This window comes from Magallana gigas, chromosome 10 (assembly GCF_963853765.1).
Source record: "Magallana gigas chromosome 10, xbMagGiga1.1, whole genome shotgun sequence".
In the NCBI taxonomy this organism is placed as follows: domain Eukaryota; kingdom Metazoa; phylum Mollusca; class Bivalvia; order Ostreida; family Ostreidae; genus Magallana; species Magallana gigas.
In genome coordinates this window covers 3,750,977-3,772,334 of record NC_088862.1, presented here as the reverse complement: position 1 = coordinate 3,772,334, position 21,358 = coordinate 3,750,977, and the positions used below count along the sequence as shown (strand labels likewise).

At 32.8% G+C, this 21,358-nt stretch overlaps 2 protein-coding genes across 15 annotated transcripts in view; one reads left to right on the top strand and one right to left on the bottom strand.

The window, feature by feature from the left end:
• The first annotated feature begins 3,735 nt into the window (after nucleotides 1-3,735).
• Nucleotides 3,736-7,732, top strand: LOC105328611 (isopentenyl-diphosphate Delta-isomerase 1). Of its 2 annotated transcripts, XM_011429556.4 has the most exons (6): nucleotides 3,736-3,847; nucleotides 4,487-4,656; nucleotides 5,074-5,166; nucleotides 6,422-6,552; nucleotides 6,864-7,056; nucleotides 7,452-7,732. In XM_011429556.4, exons 1-6 carry the CDS (start codon nucleotides 3,798-3,800, stop codon nucleotides 7,589-7,591), a joined length of 777 nt encoding a protein of 258 aa, XP_011427858.3. In that variant the 5' UTR covers nucleotides 3,736-3,797; the 3' UTR covers nucleotides 7,592-7,732. The 2 variants fall into 2 exon arrangements, with proteins under 2 accessions (XP_011427858.3, XP_065929798.1); XM_066073726.1 differs by lacking the exon at nucleotides 5,074-5,166.
• Nucleotides 7,733-9,112: 1,380 nt separating this feature from the next.
• The window catches only part of LOC105328612 (tyrosine-protein phosphatase non-receptor type 4), a 69,303-nt gene continuing 57,057 nt past the window's right edge, over nucleotides 9,113-21,358 (bottom strand). For 12 of the 13 annotated variants that reach the window (XM_066073531.1, XM_066073524.1, XM_066073527.1 and 9 more), the window contains 11 exons: nucleotides 19,562-19,651; nucleotides 19,104-19,247; nucleotides 18,762-18,831; nucleotides 18,278-18,438; nucleotides 17,366-17,456; nucleotides 16,940-17,013; nucleotides 14,553-14,828; nucleotides 14,275-14,423; nucleotides 13,900-14,035; nucleotides 12,713-12,758; nucleotides 9,113-11,813 (listed from right to left, as the gene is read on the bottom strand). In XM_066073531.1, coding sequence (XP_065929603.1) covers nucleotides 11,776-11,813; nucleotides 12,713-12,758; nucleotides 13,900-14,035; nucleotides 14,275-14,423; nucleotides 14,553-14,828; nucleotides 16,940-17,013; nucleotides 17,366-17,456; nucleotides 18,278-18,438; nucleotides 18,762-18,831; nucleotides 19,104-19,247; nucleotides 19,562-19,651 — 1,275 coding nt within the window. In that variant the 3' untranslated portion in view covers nucleotides 9,113-11,775. The remainder of the gene's footprint in view (nucleotides 11,814-12,712; nucleotides 12,759-13,899; nucleotides 14,036-14,274; nucleotides 14,424-14,552; nucleotides 14,829-16,939; nucleotides 17,014-17,365; nucleotides 17,457-18,277; nucleotides 18,439-18,761; nucleotides 18,832-19,103; nucleotides 19,248-19,561; nucleotides 19,652-21,358) is intronic. The other variant, XM_066073522.1, reaches the window with a different exon arrangement.

The window sequence follows — 21,358 nt, the reverse complement described above, 5'->3', positions numbered from 1 at the left end:
ATGTTATGGATCCAAATTTTTCTTTGGCATCATAACATGATATCTCTTGAAAGTTTTTGCATGATTTGAGTTTACCGTAAAGTCCAAATACTGTACATTTGTTATTTGTAGCAATAATTACTATATACTGATAGGCTGTACTGCCCAAAGTTGAACATTCTGAATAAACATTGATTATAACAAAAGATGTAGGCTCGTGTGTTCCTGACTTTGTAATGTAGTGTATATTTAAAACAACTTAATCCAAAATATTTGCAAACGATAGCAAAATATATCCTGGAAATTTCTTAAAACTAAAGAAAATAACATGTAATATAAAGTAATATTCATCTTTATTAAATTTTGTAAACTATGATGAAATGATATGAAACTTTGAATGCTTGTTTACTTAGTCGTGTCTGAGCGTAAACATAATTAATATCACTGAAATTGATTTTGGACGGTCTTAATTATTGAAATTATCGAAATTGGATTATTAGAGTACGTTAAAATTTCTGACTCTTCTTGTTAATTGTCGAGCTTCAGGCAATATTGGGTCAGATTTCATCGATGATATTTCTATTGTTATGCAATATAAGTTTTAGTGTTTCATGGACTGATGAAGCTTTGTAACTTTACGGAGATATAGACGAGATTTTGAACAAAAAATGGCAAAGACTTGCGCACAAATTTTCATATTTTCGGTATTTCTATTTTTTTAAATATCTCGGTACTTAAAAGTTTTAAAACCTGCTTTTATGGAATTTTTTTATCTCGATACTTAAAAATTTTTAAATTGTATAAGATCTACTTTTTCGGCGAACATTTCAAAACATTTTCTTTGTTTTCATAGATGACAGAATTATAAAACACGGTAAAGTCGATATATCCTCGATATTTTATTTATTCATATTCACAAAGTAACACTAAAATGATTTATTAATTAAACTTTAATTGTTCTTCAACATTTTTATCATATTGCTCCTGACAATTATTTCACAATGAAAATATTGAATATTTCTTTTCAAGCTGTTTTTTGGTCAGTAAAAAATGCAGATGGTTAACTTTTTCCCGAGAAAACTTACCAGACATGGCAATCGCATTTGTGTTGAAATCTATTGCTATGTATTGAAAAATAAAATTGCATTGAAGATTGTTAGAACATAGAATTTTAAAATACATATAATTGTGTACTAGTATTGAAATAATAAATTGTTATACAAATTGCTATACAAAGCACTTTATGAGTGTAATTTTTTAGTGATGGACAAATCATGTTTTGATCTGTAATATATAATTTCATTTCATTCTTCACCTCAACAGATGATAGTGTGTACATATACAGGGGGGGGGGGGGGGGGGTACAGTAGAGTCTGGTCTTATTGAAATTCTCCAACCCCCAATACTATACTACGGCACCCGAATAAAATAACTTTTTGGTTCGTGATGCTACACTTTTTACGTAAATATACCATTATAGCGTTGGTTGCAGTGATGTTATTTATCATCTCTTCAGAAACAAGCTCGTTCCCGCTATTAACATCCAAAATTACCGTCCCTGTTCGAATCATCATGGCTTCCAAAGAACATGTACATATGACAAGAAGATTTGTGTAAGTTCGCATCTTTTTCCTGAGCTTTTTCATATCATGAGTTCCAACATTTCAACAATTATTTTTTTTATTCCCAGATGGTCACCTTTGTGGCGGTAAACTTGGTGTCAGCTAATCAGGAAAACAAACAAAACTTTGACTTCCGGTTCCACCGTGTAGGAGTCCGGTTACTTCCGGTGCTGGCAGGATTACTCTCACTGTTTTAAGCCGTTTAAATGCTCGCTCAGAACCGATGGCTGCAAAGAATATTGTGGACGAAGAAACAGAAAATGTCAACAGCTTTGTGACAGAACAGAAAACAATAAATGATTGATGAAAATTATGTATTGTTTAATAAAGTGAACATGCAAGTTATCCCGAATGTTGTTATAAATAACTTGCATGTAAAAATAATTATCTGGCATATTGACATATAATTACCTTGCATGTTAAAATAATTACCTTGCATGTTGACTGAAATAAGTTACATGTGAACACAATTATCTTGCATGTTGACGTAACTAAATATCTTAATTGCATTTTAACATAATTAATTTGCATGTTTACATACATACGCTAAGTCGCATTTCATCATAAATAAGACGCATTTTGTCATAATTATGTTGCATCTTGAATGTTTAATGTCAGATACGGTTGTTAGTGATTTTGCCTATACAAAAACCAGGTTCTCTTAAAAGATGTTGACATAAGTCTCTTGCATAAGGAGATAATTATCTTGCATGTTGACATAATTATCTTGGATGTAAGCATAATTCATCTAATATGTTAGGGGTAGAAATATGTCACCATAATGAATACTGTAAAATTTGAAAATTCTAAAACGGTGAAAATATTTTGATAATAAAGTACTTTTATCTATATAGTTTAATATTGACAGGTGTCCTATACCAACTTATAATCGTACGATCTCTCAAATTTACCCAATGCCATGAATTTGTAGGAGGAGTTGTGTGTTACACATTGTTATCCAACTTATTAATATACGACAAGACCTGCCACCCATCAGAAATCCAGATTTTTCTCCACCCTACGTTTCTTTTCATCCGACCTTTCTATTATATTTGTTTTATTACCTGCATCTGCAGGTTTCAAAATTTCATAAAATATAACTGACAATCGTCAGGTGAGCGAATGTGTTATATTCTGATCACAATTTGTCTGTCGTCCATACCTACTACTCCAAGTGTTGCCGACTGGATCAAAAAATATTTTAATCGACTTAACTTATTATCTCAAAATTTCATTACTTATCTAAGCTAAAGATTATTTTTCTCTTATATATCGTCGCTTTTATAGTAATTACGTTTCATGTTAATTCTGAGTCAAAAACGGGGAATATTTGATTGAAATTTCACAAGATAACAGAGATAGTTGATGATAACACGTCGCTCTTCTAAAAATTCTTCTGTAAGAGTTAGCGCCCATTACTGGGCATGTGGATATCGTCCGTCGCAACTAAAATAACTATTCTGAATATCCGTTCATACTTCAGATATGTATATTTTATTTTTATGAAAGTGTTCCTATTCTGGACACACAAAATGTCCCTGGATCGACCAATCGTTTATGATTGGGCTATCTTTCGGCAGAATAAATTACTTTCATCTTTCATTTCACATTTGATTTATTACCTGCATAAGCAGGTTTCAAAATTTTTTAAAATATAACTGACATATCGTCAGGTGAGCGAATGTGTTATATTCTGATCAAAATTTGTCTGTCGTCTGTGCCCACGTGAAGGTAACCATGGGATATCTTTAAAAGTAAATATACATCGCTATATTTCTTTCATTTAAAAAATCCATTATATTTTATTAAATTTTGTGATAACGATTCATTTTACAAAAAAATGTATAATTATTATGTTAAAATAAAATTGTAGGATGTAAATAGATAGGAATTATTGTTATTTCAAAAAGTTATTGACGATTAATGGTCATAAAATTCCGATATATCGAAAAATTATATTGACTGAGTTATCGTACGTTAGTGATCGACATATAAACCTAACGTTAATTAACAAGACATTCGTTTCAGACGCAAAATTTCGTAAATTAAATAATTTGTTTTATGTGAAGATTATACATGTATATTATCAGTTTGATAAATATTACTCTTTCTTTCGAAAAAAATATTAAATATTGAAATTTTACTCGAAACAGATCGGGATCGTTATTCGGTTTGAATAAAAACGAAAGTAAAACCATGTTTTTGTGTAAAAAGACGTGGATATTGACAAACAGAGAAATCACATGGCAAGTATTCATAATAGAAAACGAATTTCATTTTTTATTACATGGTAAATCTTATTCAAAACTTAGAACCGAATTCTTTACTAAAATTGGCTTTGATAATCGATTACTAAATGTCAGACTCGGACTGCACTGGTTTTCTCTTATCTAAACTTTCCTAGACAAACTGCAAAATTTTATGTGCAGACAATCTATCCTGCATAAAAAAAAATTACAATGCATACAATGCAGTGTATACTCATGTTGATAAAGTGTGCAATAGGTCCGATGGGCCGGGTGTTTATTCATTAAGTTATTATGTAATGTAGTAATGTACATGTCTCTATATTTGTTTATAAAACACATATCACTAAAATAAATCATTTACTTACTTAGTTACTTACTTACTTACATACATAACTAAGCTCTCTCTCTCTCTCTCTCTCTCTCTCTCTCTCTCTCTCTCTCTCTCTCTCTCTCATTGTTGAAATCATTAACTCAAAAAATGCATTTATAGGCTCTTTTGTTAGAAAATCTATGAATCCATGCCTGCTACAAAAAAATGAATAAATCATAAAGTTTATGCATGTAATTTTTATGATGACTGAATATGTCCTCTTTTGTCGTCAACATTCAATGTTTCTTCTACTATTATATTTTTAGGAGCACTTTGAAGAAAGCGTTATCCACCATGACTGACTCAGTCCTGCATGGTTATGATGATACTCAGGTGGCATTGATGGGAGAGGAGTGTATCCTTATTGACAGGAACGACAACGTTACAGGGTCTGCATCAAAGAAAACATGTCATCTGATGGAAAATATAAATAAAGGTATCGGAAGATCATTTATTGATTTGTTGAAATTCTTCAAAAACAGAAACAATAACTCGGGACAAACTATAGATAATCTTTCTTTCTCGATCTTTTTAAACAATAAGTACAGGCATGCATAAATTACAAATTTAGATTAACAAAATTTAAGAATTTGTTACATATATTGCGTGGAACTGTATATCTCAAATTGAAAAGTTAAAAAAATATCTAACAAAAATTATAAAGTTGGCAGATAAATCTATAGCACCCCATAGGATGACCAGAAAAAAGACCATACTTTTCATTTGGTCTTGAAAGGTATATATTTGATGCAGTATATTTGCCCCCTAAATTAACAACAAAAGTTATTACTTTACTAATTGAGAAGTTGATTTCATATGATGCATTTTGAACTTCATTGATATGTTATTGTAGGTATGCTGCATCGGGCTTTCAGTGTTTTTCTCTTCAACTCTGATGGCCATCTACTACTGCAGCAAAGATCCCAGGCCAAAATCACATTTCCTGGTAATTTAAGATAATCTCCCTGTTGTAAGATAATCTCCCTGTTGTCCTGTTGTAAGATTGTTGTGAAACAACTCAGGTAGTAAAGGTTTTCGGTATTATCTACATGTAAAAACTTCACAATTATCATTAAACTTCTTGTCATCCAATATGCAGATTATCAATAATACTTCCTCATTCTGGGATTTTAACACTTGCTGTGATATTAAGTTAATCTCTCAGTCTACTTCACCTTCCTAGTGTCTCAGTCTAAATACAGTTAACAGGAATTTTGTTTAATCTTCCTTATACATAATGTGATATTTCTTGATATACTCATTTATAAATTGATCCTTCTCTGAAGTGTTCACTTACTTATTATAAATAATTATGATAAATAATTTATATCTTTGTCCAAAGTATTGTGTATTTTAAAATTTAAAAAAAAAGCTGCAAGTATTTGAGAACCCAACCGACGTATTATTCCTAATGAGCTTCTGGGCACTTAATATAATAAAAATTGCAAAAAGAGGGCAGTTATTTGGTATTTGTATTAAAAATATTTTCTGTGATATGTTTCAACTCAAGAATGTTTGGGAAAAAAATATAAATTCAGAGAACTCTTCAATCCTTCACTATAAGATAATCCACTTAAGTCATATTTATTGATTTATTTCCATGAAAAAAAAAAAAAATATTTTAGATCAATACACAACTGGTAGGTCTGCTTCACCTTCAGGAAATATTCATCATTAATTGAGTCGTTGATAGAATATTTGTTTATCTTTTGTCATTATCAATAGAGTCTCTACTTTATGTATATACATAGTTTCGTTTTCATTTTCTTTTCATATTGGCTGACTTCGATTCATTTCTAGGGGATACAGAAAATTGGGTGATTTAAATATATGGGGATCGAGTAGAAGTTTTATGTATGATGACAGTTTTTGGGGTTTTTTTGACCAGCAACACTTAATGAAGGTTAGCCTAAAAAATTTAAAATAATTATAAGGTAACCAAAGGGGGCCCTTATTTTCCGACAATGGAAAAAAAGCTAGAGGGGAGGCTTATTAGAGTAGGGGCACTTATTAGGAATAATATGGCAAAGAACAAATTCTCCTAAAGATTGGGGCAAGGGACATAACTTTTGGAAAGTTTACATTTATTCATTGATTCCGTTTCTTTTCCAGTCTGTAGCTGTTGATTGTTTGTTGACATGGCACTTTATCTTTAAACTTCATTTCTCTCCCAGTCTCCATTTGTCAATTTTTTTTTACAGGTCACTTTACCAACACCTGTTGTAGTCATCCTCTCCATACCCCAGCTGAGCTTGAGGACAATGGAGCAATAGGGGTGAAGAGAGCAGCACAAAGGAAACTTCAGCATGAACTCGGGATTGATCCCAAACAGGTACTAAACATTGTGAAAAAAATACAGTGCAAGCTCTGGTTAGATCCCAAAAAGGAACACAACATTGTTGAAAACTACAATGTAGAGTTTGGGGAAATTTCCAAATAGAAAAAGCATGTTGTCAAAAACTACAGCATGAAAACAAGCAGAATTAAACCTCCTCAAATCAACAGATTTCTATATGTACCTGCAATACTTTGACTTTTTTCATCACATAAACAGTTATCTATCTTTACTGACGGTGCATTGATATGTACGCTTTTCATTACATAAACAACTTTCAATACTCTCAGTGCTTTGATTTTTGATAGCTTTTAATAGATGACCTCCATTACCTGACTAGAGTGCACTATTTAGCAGAGAACGCCCCAGACCGGGGAACGTGGGGGGAACACGAGATCGACTACATACTGATCGCCCAGAAAGATGTAGATGTCACGCCTAACCTCAACGAAGTCGAGAGCTACACTTACGTTAGTCAGGAACAGCTGAGGAAGATGATGGGTAAGCTCTCTAAGTTGTTCATTTCTTAGATTTGTTTGGGCCCCTCATTAAGGTGGTATGGGATACTTCCATGCTGTGACGTATTGTTTATTGAAATAAACAATAAAACCAAATGTAATTATATAAGTAGTTTCTTTCCCAGTATTGACACCTACCAGCGTAGTACAGTGGGTTAGAGGGTTTACTATGAATCTGTAAGTCATGATTTCGAATCCTGCTGGGGGTTTACAATTTTAACCTGTCCAAAAAAATTTTAAAGCTATTATTTGGTTATATATTGTAAAAGTTTCTTGGTCAAACATTTCTCAAAATGACAAAAACTTTGAAATTGATATCAATATTCTGTGAATCATTTCTGTGAATCATATTAATTTTTCAGTTTTTTATTTCTTCAGAGAAATCACAGGAAGGAAACTTGTTGATAACTCCCTGGTTCAGACTAATAGCAGACAGACTTCTGATGGGATGGTGGAACAACTTACACAACATACAGCAGTGCAGAGACTCTCAGATCCACAGATTCTGTGATCAGTGACTACGATGGGCATTTCATAGAGATTTTTATGAAAGAATTTCTAAATTCCATTATAAAGGTTACTGTGGAATTTGTTTGGGGATTCTAAACCCATGGTTAGTCTTGGGTAAAACTTATTGAATCTTGAACCTTATGTGTACGCAGTTCCAGAAAAGTGAGTGCACATCTTCACTAATAATGTGAAAATGATTTGATTGAAGGATAAATTATTATGGGAAATCTTTAAGATAATATGCCCCATGAATGTGTCATCTTTTTTACAATCCACAAAAACTGAGCCCAACAAATTGATTGCACAGCATTATAAACTAATGACTACTCTGTAATATATATAAAACTGCTATATATTAATGTTGATGTGTTCGATGATGTTTTCATGAGTTGTCTTTCTTGCTTCATATGTTTCAGACATTCACAAAATTCATATTTTGAATCTGAATTTTTTTTATTTTATCATACCGATACTCAATATATATTTTGCAATATCTTCATATTAATATTTATATGCATATACATACATAACATACATAACTTTTCCCATGTTTATATATATTTCTCTGAAATTGTGTTTACACTGCCTGACTTTAGTTTATGTTAAATTTTTATTTACTTTACATGACAAAAACTTAATTCATGAGATCTCGACATACACATGTATGTTATATTTGATAGTTATACTGGTTATTTTTAAGCTAAATTTCAAGCTCTTAAATTTCTTACCAAAACAATTTTATCAGTTTCTCCGAGTTAATACAATATACAATGTACTTTCTTTTAAACAAAGAAAGTGGGTGGGTCTTTTAGATGTAAAATCATATTTCAAAAGAGATTTCTTATAGAACCATCAAATAATGTAAGAATATGTTTAAGATAATTAATGTCTAACATGAGCCTTTAATTGGAAGATATATATATGTGTGTGTAAAATCTTATAAATGATTTTAAAACTAATTTTGTTGTTTCTTTGATTGTGAAACAAAAATGATAAAAAATAAATAATAACCCAATTATTGAAACTCTTTTCATGTGTTGTTATCTCATTGAACATTATTTCAAACATTATATTTAAGTCTGCAAAGATAAAAAAAAATCATATCCTTGAGCAACAAAGGACAAAATCTGTTGTCCAGACCTAACCATGCATGAACCACGATTAACCTTGGGTTGTACAATTCAATACACCCTTAAGTCGTGTCTCTTTGAAGATGTAATACTGGTACAGCATGTCAAAGCAATGTTGCTCCACCTGGTTATGGCAGTATTTACTGACCAGGCATCGTCTCACACTGGACAAGTTACTTATATAACTTACATCTGAGTCTGCCTTTCCTAGGATCTAAAATACATGTAGCATGTCACAAGACATTTATCCACTTGGTTGTGAAGTTTACCAAATATATATAATTCCATACCTGGTCCCTACCTGGCTATGTAGCTAATATTACATGCATCTGAGTTTGACCTTCCTAATTCCACCCACAGGCAGGCGGGTCCAGTGCAATCAGCAAAACAAACAGACAGTTAGAAAAGGACTTTTTATTATGTATTGCCCAGAAAATCTTTTATGTAATACATGTTTCTCTCTGGACAATGGTAGACATTTATATACACAATAGCATTAAATCATGCAAATATGGAAAGAAGTCTGGTCAACATCGTACCAGCTCATCTTTCGAAACATACACACACTCGTACACATACACACAAACTGATGCACACAATCAGTCCTTCTGAATGAAATCTTGGAAGATTTTTAGAAAGAAAAAATTCTGTGAGAAAAAAAAAATCCTTTGTAATAACTAGATTCCTGCAGCCTTTATAGTTAATGTGTGCTGTGTGAATATATTCATTATAGGTAGAAACGTATCTGAATTGTCCAAATGGAATACATGTATGTTGCTTATTAAATAAGTGATATTCTGTGGTCTTTGGAAGATGATATCTACACCTCTAAAATACTGATCAGTTCATGTGGCTATTTGGTTAGTTTTCTTCCGTATTGCAATTCCCAAATAAAACATACATATATCAAAATCCGAAAAAATAATATGGATGAATAACTTAACATAATGTGATAATATTCGCTTTTTGAAACATCAAGAATAAATTTTCCAAATAGGAACACAACCCAGATTATGTTAAGCACATAAGTTTTTTTTCCATGGAGATGCTTTCATTCGTTTCTGCCACAAACATTTATATCCACGTGTTGAAATAATAATCACAGTTGTTGACAAAGATTAAGTGCTGGTAATGTGATTAAGGCAGACTTTCCAAATGCAAAGGGAGAAAACTTTGAATAGTCTTGATCTTTCATAATACGTTGTTTTACGCAGATTATCACTTATCAAGTTCGAAAGATATATACGAAATGTTCTCCAAATACAAAACTCGAATGTCTGAGAAAATATTACAAAACCACATGTAAAATTATAACAGCGGGTCTTCCAAAAGATGTGCAACCTTTAACGTTGTGTTACAATATCTCTGGTGTATTAACTTTGATTTCTTTTTTTGTAAATTCAATCTCTTTCACTGCATATTAGTTACAACATAAAAAATACAATATAATAATGATAAAAATAAATTAACAAATTAAAGGATATTAATAGAATCACATCGTTCTGTGGAATGTAAAATAAACAAAAAGAAAATTTTTAAAACTGATAAATACTACATAATAAGGGCACTCCTTCTCTCAAATAAAAATAAAAAATTACAACATCATTTTACTGTAACCATGGTAACAACCCAAATCAGCAGAATAAAAGAGAGAAAACACGTTCACAATTTCAGGCATTTTCACAATAAAATGAATATTAACATAAATTCCCCCCTCCCCCTCCCCAAAGAAATGATTGTCAATGAAGTATTATAAACATCATTTAATCTAGAATTAGTCATTTATTAGAATTTTGTTTGACGTTAAGAATCCACAAGATTCCATTATAGTAATACATAAGGCAGCAACCAGGGGCAATAACTCAGTAAGTCAGGGTGTACTGTTTTCTATATGAGGTAGTATTTTGGAAAATCAGGGTTTTATAGTTTGAAAACTTCTTTATTAGACACTAATGTGGAGGAAATTTATTGCAAAAAAGGTCAATGTATTGCTTCTGCATCTATCATGTATTTGGTATGAATATAATTGTTTTAATGAAAATGAAATTTGACTTTCTTATTTCCATATTATTTCGCAAAAAACACAGATAAATTTAGATAAAAGGAATTTCTCCTATTAAAATATTAAAAAGTTTTCACAGAAGATTTGAAGGATAAAAGGAAGGTTCAAATTAATACAACCATTTTAACATATTAAAAATAAAATAAAAACAACAAGAATATTGTCGCAACCATTCAAAAAAAAAAATTGCTTTCCATTCAGTCATGTCTGTTCTGAGAATTAACATATTTAAAAACAAAAAATTAATTACCTAAGTAATTACCTAAGCCATAAGCAAACATTACAAGACAAATGTACCAACTGACAAATGTTATTATTCAGTATCGCTCATTCAACAACAAAGGAGAAAAAAATACTTGAAAATGCTTAGGCAAAACTGCTGGATTTAACACTGACATAGAAATAATGCAATAATTTAACATTTACACAAGATATGCAATCTTTATAAAGATCTCTTTTTCTCTGAGAAGAGAGTTGAAAAAGTCCCTGTCTTTTTCTTGTAATTTTCTCTCTCCGTTCAGAACTAAAAAGAAAACTGGGGCAAGTTGAGGAAGCAACAAACGCACATAGAGCAGTGTCAGTCTCCACTTCTCCACTTGCCCTCCACTGCTCCACCTAACACAGCCATGCATCACAAACGTGTAACATCTCCACATCCAGCCAACTCCACACGGAACAACCTGTCTTCACTCTCATAGCTCAAGATCAAGATTATCCACATGGACTCCAGATCATCCCAATGGATTATCCACATGGATTTTAAGCCGGATCATCCACATGAATTTCTTCAAGTCACTTAGGTTTGGAAGATAAAAATGGATTTTTTAAATTCTCTCCATCTTTCTCAACATTGTTGAAAACAGAGAGCCCCAAACTGATTGTGGATTTCTTTCCAATAAGTCTCTTGGATTGTTGTGGGACTAATCCATTTTCACTGTTGAGTACTGGATATAAAGTTGTTTTTCTGGTTTTGAGAAATAAATAAATCCATTTCCATATTTCACCTGGAATAGTCTTCTAAAGGTTTCACGAGTTCTTCTAGGGAGAAAAACAGAAATCAATTCAATTCAAATTGTTTTAGTATCATCAATCTTAGCAATATATACGAAAATTCAAATAATTTTTTACAGGTATTTTCTGTTGTTATATTTTAAATCTACAATTCGAAAAAATTTTGATATTAAATACATGTACAGCAAAACTCGTTTATAACGAATTTCAAGGGACCATAGAAAAAACTTCGTTATAGCCGTAATTCGCTATAGGTTTATAACGAATTCGTAAAAAATATTATAGCGAATTCGTTATAAAATAATTAAGGGTTTTTCCGGCTAACTGTTTTCTAAACTATCGTAAGTTATAGAATTAGTATTACCATCATTTACAAAAAATGTCAATATAATCATTTCATTTCAATTTTTAAAAAAATTCCGTATACTATTTGAATTTGAGTATTTTATATATGCATCTTAAAATTGCATGTTTCTTCAATGAAATTTGAAATGGAAAAATTTGTTGTAAAATTAATAAAATACGTTAAAATTTTGCCAGCGGGGGTCTTAAAATTACTTCGTTATAGCCGTATATTCGTTATAGCCGTGTTCGTTATATACATCAATTTTCTATAGGTTTATATAAGAAATTTGCCGGGACGTGAATAATAATTCGTTATAGCCGTAAATTCGCTATATCCGTGTTCGTTATATCCGAGTTTTGCTGTACTGATAATCCAGAATACTTGGTATTGTTTGTTTACATACACAACTATAAATATCTTGAATTTTGTTTTGGTTTTTATCTTCTTCTTTTTTTTCTTTTTTTTTTTTTTTTTTGGGGGGGGGGGGGGGGGGGGGGTCGAGTCGAGATAAAAAATATAACATGAAGACAATTGCAAATTCGTTGGTGCCTATTTGTATCAAAAAAGAAAACATGCTTACCACTAAAAACCTTCAGGATGGCTTCACACACAAATTTATACTGAGTCTACAAAATACAAAGAAACATCTAGCATTAACACAAATCTAGTTCATGTATTAACACAATAACTTCTCTAAAACATGACCTCTTTACAACCAATTAAAAAACTTATTTTGTCAAATACATGTAAATGCAAAACTCCAGTTTTAGTATGTCCTAATGACCATAGGAACTCCCAAATTAAATCAGCGTATTAAAGAAATATCTGCATCTGAAAATTAACAGTCAACAACTGCCGCATTTCCCACCATTTTTGTCTGTCTTGTCTTGGCCAGATGTGGCCACAGTAAGCTTAATTATTATTAATTAACATAATTTCTTTACAGGATAACTGGTCATCTAGGAGTGTAAATTGTTTATATGAAAATATAAATTACCATTTGAAATAATCATAGTTTGAAACTTTAGTCACTTCTGGTTTAGATTAGAATACTTTTAATACGCTGATATAAAATTGATCAGTGATATTGACTTCTAAATCTGCACACCCTTTTATGGCACTGAGATGCAGATATTAAGAACTCATTATCGTCTTTGTAAACTGTTTTTTGAAGGGTCTCTTACACAATATGTACATGTATGCATGTATTCTAGTAATATAAAAAATTAAAGTTTGTAATGGAATCAACTGTGATGTGACATAGAAATAATTAGTACTCATTAACAAGTAAGCTACCACATTAAAAGTACTGGGTGTAGTTACTAATCATGTCTTCCATTTTAGATTTTAAAACCTCGTAATTTAAGAATCCGATTTAATATGAACAGAGCATTATGGCACGTACAACTAATTAGTGCATGTTCTCATTACATCTGAGTTAATAAAGACAACAATATATGCTGACAAATTAAAGGGAAAAAAAAATCTTTAAATTTGAAAATAAGAGCCTCGATCCTATTCAAAACTGTCGCCCTGAAAACCAGGTCCAAAAAAACACAAACTGAGATTAAACTCGAGTAAAAATTTGATAATCAAAAACAGAATCTGTGGGTTTTGTATGCCAAAATATAAAAAAAAAAAGGGAATCAAATAATTTGAAAAAATTGATGACTTTGGTAGGTCAGCCAGATTATATGAAACAAAACTTTTCTAAGGTTGTTAGCCAAAGAAATAACAGGAGGCGTTTCAATCATTTCAATCACTTACTGCGGTCTGTATAAGCATGGCTCGCTGATCTCTCATCTGCCGTACTATTGACAGAGGATAGACCGGCTGGTTGGCCTCGATTAGACACATCGCTGTCTCCATGGTAATTAATACTCCGGTTCTTCCTATCCCCGCACTGAAAGAAGAAAAGAAAAAAATATTAGACAATGTACATATTCTGCAGTAAAAAAAAAGAAAGCTTATTTAAATAAAGCAAAACCCCAAAAAACCAAGGAATTTGTAAATATACCACTTGTTGACCCATTCCATTGACTGTATAAGTTTTTTTGCCTATGCTGACTGACCATAAATTGTCTACCTGTATACAGTGAACTTTCACACTTTGATCACACTGTGCCCGTTTTGTGTACCTACCTACAATGGACTATCGTGGGCTCCACCATACCCATGCGGCGCTGCCGGACCTTGAGAACAAATTCCAGGAAGTCGGCCGGATCGTCTGGGACGTTGTGGTCGGGCCAGGCGATGTACTGCATGTGTGATATGTGTCGCTCCTCGCTGGTCTGTCAATGGGAAAATACGGTAGTTTTTATTTCAGTGATGAAGAAACATACTCTAAAAAATATTTTCACTTTTTATGTACCCTATATGCATAATTGACCCATCACTGACATAGAGAGAAAAAAACCCACCTCTACATGTGTTAAATTAAATTCCCTAAATGCGAATGAAGGCGTTTCCTCTTCTTTCACACACGTAATTTGTAATAGTCCATAATCCATTGTTTCATACATTTCTGGCCAGTACTGGTGACATTTGACCCGACCTTTTTCGACCTTTGTGGTTAACATGACAACCAGAGAAGAATGCTGCTCCCACACCATCTGCCAGAAGTCCGTGCAGGTTTTGGGGAGCGGTCCCTGGGCGGCAATGTACCGATTGACGATTCCACTGCCCGGGATTTCCATCTGAAAGAGTGACAGAGAGAATGTTTATCTAATAATCAACATCAATTTTCATTATTAAATTAGCAATGTTTTATTGCAGTTAATAACATTATTGCATTACTAAAGATTTGTTTCTCCCAGCATGTAGACATTTTTGTTTAATTTGCAAACAGAAATGAACAACTTGTAAGTTTAGATAAACATTACATGCGATGGTTGCTTGTCAATGATATTTATCATATATGATTAAATAATAACTGTTTTTAATTACTCTATATCTAGAATGGAATTTAAAATATATATATATATATTTATTTAAGAAATGAAGATAATAATTTTTCTATTGATCGACGTATCAAAGAAAAAATTGACCGGAAAACTTCATCAATGCGCGTAGCGCATTGATGAAAAAGTTTTCCGGTCAATTTTTTCTTTGATACGTCGATCAATAGAAAAATTATTATCTTCATTTCTTATCATTTAATAAAACATTTTCAAATAAAAAAATGTGAAGTGTCATTGATCAAAAATGTAAATAATGTAAATGAAGCGGCGCGTATGAATACAAAACAACAACAGCAACTATTCAAAATGGATTCGCCTTCAGCTGATGCAGAGCTACTGGGCTGAATTTAATGGATTAAACACAAATAGTGAGTTAAAATCTGAACCAGCTGAATTGAAAACGAAAGGAAAATACATGCGATAGCTTGTGATATCATTCACTGTGCAGAAAAACTCGTATTAAAACTAGTTTTCATGTGAGATCGCTGGAATATGCAACTGGACATAACCATCCAAGGAAAAGCGATCGTGGACGAAAATAGCTGATATGCCGACAGAGAATAGTATGTATAAGCGACTTTTGTAAACTTTGTGGTAACTAGATAGCCAGTGATGCCCTTAAATGGTGTATCAGCCGCTTGGAATGCGCAGAAGGAGTTGATGCATCACTCATAGCTTTTCTTTACGACGGCTTATTTTGATGACCGATCATCTACGTGTGTAAATGTAAAAATTATCGTTACCAAATTTGAACAGCAGTGTTACCGTGAAAGTTTATAGGCCTATATGTTCGTTATAATATTCCTGGAAAAGGAACAGCCAGCCTCGCTGTAAATGTTGATTGATCTCAAGCAGACGAAATCGTGAGAAGACGCTTAATTTTCTATTTCGTGAATCAAACAAAGTGTTTTGTTTATTTTTGAAGGTTAAACTTTCAAGTTTTTATATTCACAAGTTTGCATTTTGTTTGCTGACAATAAAACGGACACAACTTTACATTTTGTTGACAGTGTTTATCTTGGAAATTCCCGTTCTATAAATAGTGTTAAAACAGAGCAGTTGAGAAAAGTAGATCCGGCAAAAATTTTATTGATGCAGGTATCAAAGAAATTTTTCAACCAATCAGAAGCGCCGATATCTCATCAAACGAATAAATATTAAATGATATTAAATTCTTCCCACTTTCATTTATTTAATTTTTCAAGAAAAAAAACATGAATATTGATAATTATACCTTTAATTACATAAAAATGATTAAAATGACTAGTTAGACATTGAGGCTGTTTTTAATATCAAACAACTAATTGTATCTATTCTAACAAGTCAAGTTCAAGTTCAAGTTCTTTGAACATTCTAACAAGTCAGCTGATAAAAAAACCAGACTCATTATTTAAAAATTGTGAGTGGGTCTGGCAGACTTGTTAATTAAAAGTCTGCTACATGGGCCAAGTAATATTTATCATAAAGGTTAAATATTTTCAAATAAATAGAAAAAAGCTTATTTTTAATCAATTAACATTTTTAAGAAAAGGTTCTGACGCAAACTTTATTAAAAAGTGTGAGATCAATCCAGAACTGTTTTTAAAATAACATTGAGTTTGCATCAGAACATCCAACATCTACTGTACATAGATCATATTTAAATCATACAGTCACACTCTCCATGCATCAATATGATCAACCCTTGACATATTCCGCTCTGTGTTGTATCTACAAATTTTTTACTTGATTTACATGGCGACACTAACATTGACATCTTTAGCATTGATATAATCACCCTCTGACTAATTCTGTTCTTTATGTGTATATAAACAAAGATTGAATCTTTGTCACATGGCGACACTTACATTGACATAATTAGCGTTGATGTAATCGCCCCCTGACGTATTTTGTTCTTTTAAGATAACTCTGGTCTGGTCGTCTGAAATAGATAATATTTAAATCAAATACTTTTAATTACCACCATTATTTAAATTAATCAGATTCAAACTCTGTTAAGAGATACTGTAAACGTATTGTATTTGGCGTGTACAATATTTGGCGGAAATTAGTTTTTGAACAAGATTGCGTGGATTTGAATTAGCGTATTTCTGAATGTGACTATTCATATACATAGATGTATGGCATTTAGCGATGTACTAAATTGATTTAGTGGAGGGCCATACTCCGCCAAAAGCGCTAAATAGAATACACCACCAAATGTTTACAGTAAACTGTTTGGAACAGTCATTATACTATTTATAGCGAGATTAGGAAAAGAGATCGAGCCTTACATGGTGAGATGTCTCGGTAGCGATTTTTGGCGATGTTGTCATCGAGGCGAGCCGCGTTCATCGTCATGCCTGGCTTTTTCCTGTACAGTTGCTGTGGAAACAGATAGGATTGTTAGACCAATATAAGTCACTGTCAATACACATACTTATGAACAACAAATACTGTGGAATCATTTTTATTTGTGGGGGTCAATGTTCATGGGTAGCCAAAATTTTTCTGGTTTGTCGTGAAGTAATTTCGATGGTAACGTAAAAAGGATTACTTTAATAATTATTTAACAAATGGTGTGTATAGGTTCGTAGGGATGTAAATTCGTGGACAAGGTTTACCCACAAAAGACACGAACATTGGTCCCCCACGAACAATGATGATTCCACAGTACCCTCTAATTTTTTTAAGTGTTCAATGTTCCTCCAATTTCTGTATATCTGAAGAACCATCAGAAAACTACAACTCTTTTATATTTGTTTGAATTTTACAAAACATTTCTATGCATTGCTAATAAATTGCCCTTTGATTCTGTTACTTTACTGAATTCACATAAAACATTGAATAAATTTTTCCACAGGGAAAATTGGAAGAGAATAGTTATCTCAACAACAAATACTACCCCGGTATATACTGGGGTTAGCTTCACACAGGCTATAAAATTAAACTTGAATATAGTTTTATTGGGACCACTTCACTTACTTTGCTATGTCTGCAATCCACAAAAAATTTACCAGTTACCCCACCAAAAATTTAATGATTCTGCAATACCATGAAATGCTGTACATGGGTTGGGCTATATACTCTAGGGGGGCTGAGCTATATTATACAAATATTGACTGGGGTTGAGGGCAACATTGAATATATTAGCCCCTGAGGGACGAAATATTGCCCGAGCGAAGCAGGTGGGCAGGGCTAACTACCTCAAACTGGGCCAGGGCAGCTCCACTGTCAAGACTCTCCTGGAGTAACATGAGAGAGGCCTCCAGCGCGTTCGTCCCCGTCCCCTGTGGGGCGATGATCTGGTAGTTGTCCGGTAAATACTCTAGATTGGGCTCCTCTTGGGCCTCCTCACCCACATACACTGAAAAATGACAACATTGCCTTAATAACAACGCCTCAGTGACATTCAGTTGTTAAAACTTATGCAACATATTGGAAAATTGTTACTGGATTTTCTAATGATTTAGGGAGCAATATAATAAATTTTTTTCTAGACCAAAATGTAGGCTTGCTTCTTCGAGTTACGAGGGTGGGAAAGATTAAGATTGAAACTTGCTCCCACACAAAGAACTCAAGTAACATCCTACTATCTTTCTATAATTGTAGAAAATGTGTGGGGGTGAGAGGAGTATAATATTGAAGTAAAGTCTTTTCAGTGAAGATAATAATGAGGATTTTGGTTACCATTTGGTCTAACTATGAGCACTAATTCTCCTGAGTGGGTTTCTCGAGACGCCCGGATAAACATCACCACCTGAAAGGAAAAAATTTAGGGTACATCATTCCTGTATAAGGAACCGTAACTCTTTTCACTTTTCAAACAATTTAAAAAACTTTTACAACAATACATTAATGGATAGGAATTATATTCAAAATTAAAAACTTTAATTTGATTAAATTTCTTGACGACTAATCATTACAATTATTCATATTTCAAATACACTTTGACAAATGAATTGAAAACTACTGAATATTACACCAAGCATTTATCATAAGTAGAGGACAAGCAAAGGTCATTTCTCTCACCTGTTCATGTGTATGCTGAGAAACATCCCGTCCATTTATAAATAGCACTTGGTCTCCCTCATTGAGGCGGGGTATGGCAATGTCAGCCGGCGTTCCCGGGGCCACCCTGGACACAATGATGGGCATCCCCTGGTCAGCACCACCCTGCCAAAAATAGGACATCTCTTAAAAGTCTTAACTACCATTTGTAAGATTCATAATAATTGTTGCTTGGACAACTTTTTAACTAGAAAAATTTCTAGTCACAAATCAATCATTTTATGTCTCTTGTTAATGTTCAATACTATCTTCATATATAGACTCAATTACAATATGTCACCATAATGGGAATTAACACAGGAAAATCTTGATATAAAGTTGTCGCAAATAAAAGATGCTTGTCACTATGCTAGATCATGAAATGCCTTATAAACAAATCTTTGTGTGTTAGCTCCCTTGAATCAGTGTTAGATTTTTACCTTGACATTAAATCCGAATCGGCCCTGGTCGTCCGGCCTCATCCGGATGGTAACCAGACCATGTCCATCAGTGTGACTATTGCCGTTAGGCTAAAAATAGCAATAAAAATATCGGCTTAGTCTATAAATAGCAAGAAAGCCCTGGATGACCTTAAAAAAGCAATAAAACTACCCCAAAGTTTGGCCTTGCCATGATATATCCAATATATAGATATAGCAATAAATGTACCCCGTGTTTGGCGTTAAAATGGCCATAATATGGCCAGGTTAAGCTAACCATATGGGCAATAATTTTACAGAATGCCACCAGCACAATGCAATATTTTCCTCTGATAAATAACATTGTATGAATTTAGGTAAAATTGCAGGTACCTGGTGTTAACTTCATCATAAAATTTAACTTCAGTGTTAATTGCAAGCTAGATGTAAGCAAGTCCATACCCATCTCCCCCCCCCCCCCCCCCCCATTACAGTTAACAATGAATAAATGATCATTTTAGTGCAAATGCACTTCCAACTTTGATCAACCAATCACTAACTACATCATCACTATCTGTGAACCAAATTCCAAAGTCATCTCTCAAAGTCATCACAAGGTCAAGAACCACCAATTCCAGCAGTATTTACTAAACTATGTTGGAGGGGGATAATTCATCATTAACTGGAGTTCATCTGGACTGGATTTGCAATTAATCTCAGAAATCAACAACACAGGTTTATTGCCCTTAATTTGGCTGAATGAAAAACAAGTGGATGACCCAATCAGCAGAGAGCCTTGGAATTAAGCGTTCTGATCCAAAACAGATTCAGATGCAATGTCTGCAGCAGTAATTACACAGGGGGCCCATCACTGAGACTCTGCAGAACAGATGTCTTATCATATTATATGTCTATACGTGTGTGTGTCTCTCTCTCTCTCCTCTCTCTCTCTCTCCCTCTCTCTCTCTCCCTCTCTCTCTCTTGCTTTTTTTCTCTTGCCCTTTCTCATTTTATTAATTTTTTCTTCCTTTCATTGTCAACACTAAAACATCAGATCTTGTCCATCAAATAATTTCTTTCTCTTGCCTTATGTTTTTCCTCTCTCTCCTTTTTTGCACAAATATTTCTTTCTCTCAAAATTCATTATAAGAATGGAAAATTAAAGGTTCATACAAATATGTTAAAAAATACAAACTATTAAAAAATTGGATTGAATGACAAATTTATGTCTAAATTCAGCTTTTTTACCTATTCTGTTTTCTGAGGCCCACATTACCTTATTGGATGGTAAATCCAACTCATTGAAAGCAGTAAACAGAATTTCTTCATAATTAAACATAGAGCCCATGGTTTTGAACTCGCTTTCTGACGACGAAGAACATTCACTTGCTTGATCCGAGCAAACTTTCACTTTCCTCGGAGAAATGACTTCATCAAACGAAGCAGATTCAGCTATCATGCTTTTGATATATCAGTATCCATGTTTTCATTCACAGTGCTTTTCTTATAATGTCAGCATGATCAAAAGTCATTCATTACGATTGCTAATTTATATTACAATTAGCAAAGAAAAACAGTGGGGTTCAACCTTAATTAATTTGAATGAAATCACCTTAACCTCATCTATTTTGGGAAAAAACGAAAATAACTGATTTTGAGTTTTTATATCTTGCACTGCCTTTTTTTATGATTTTTTTTTAAACAAACAGATGTCACTTCCTCAGATTTCTATAAAAATTATGCAATATGGTGTCCAACAGTTAAACGACAAGATGTTCCATGCTTTAATATAGATTTCCAGTTGCACTCATATGTAAA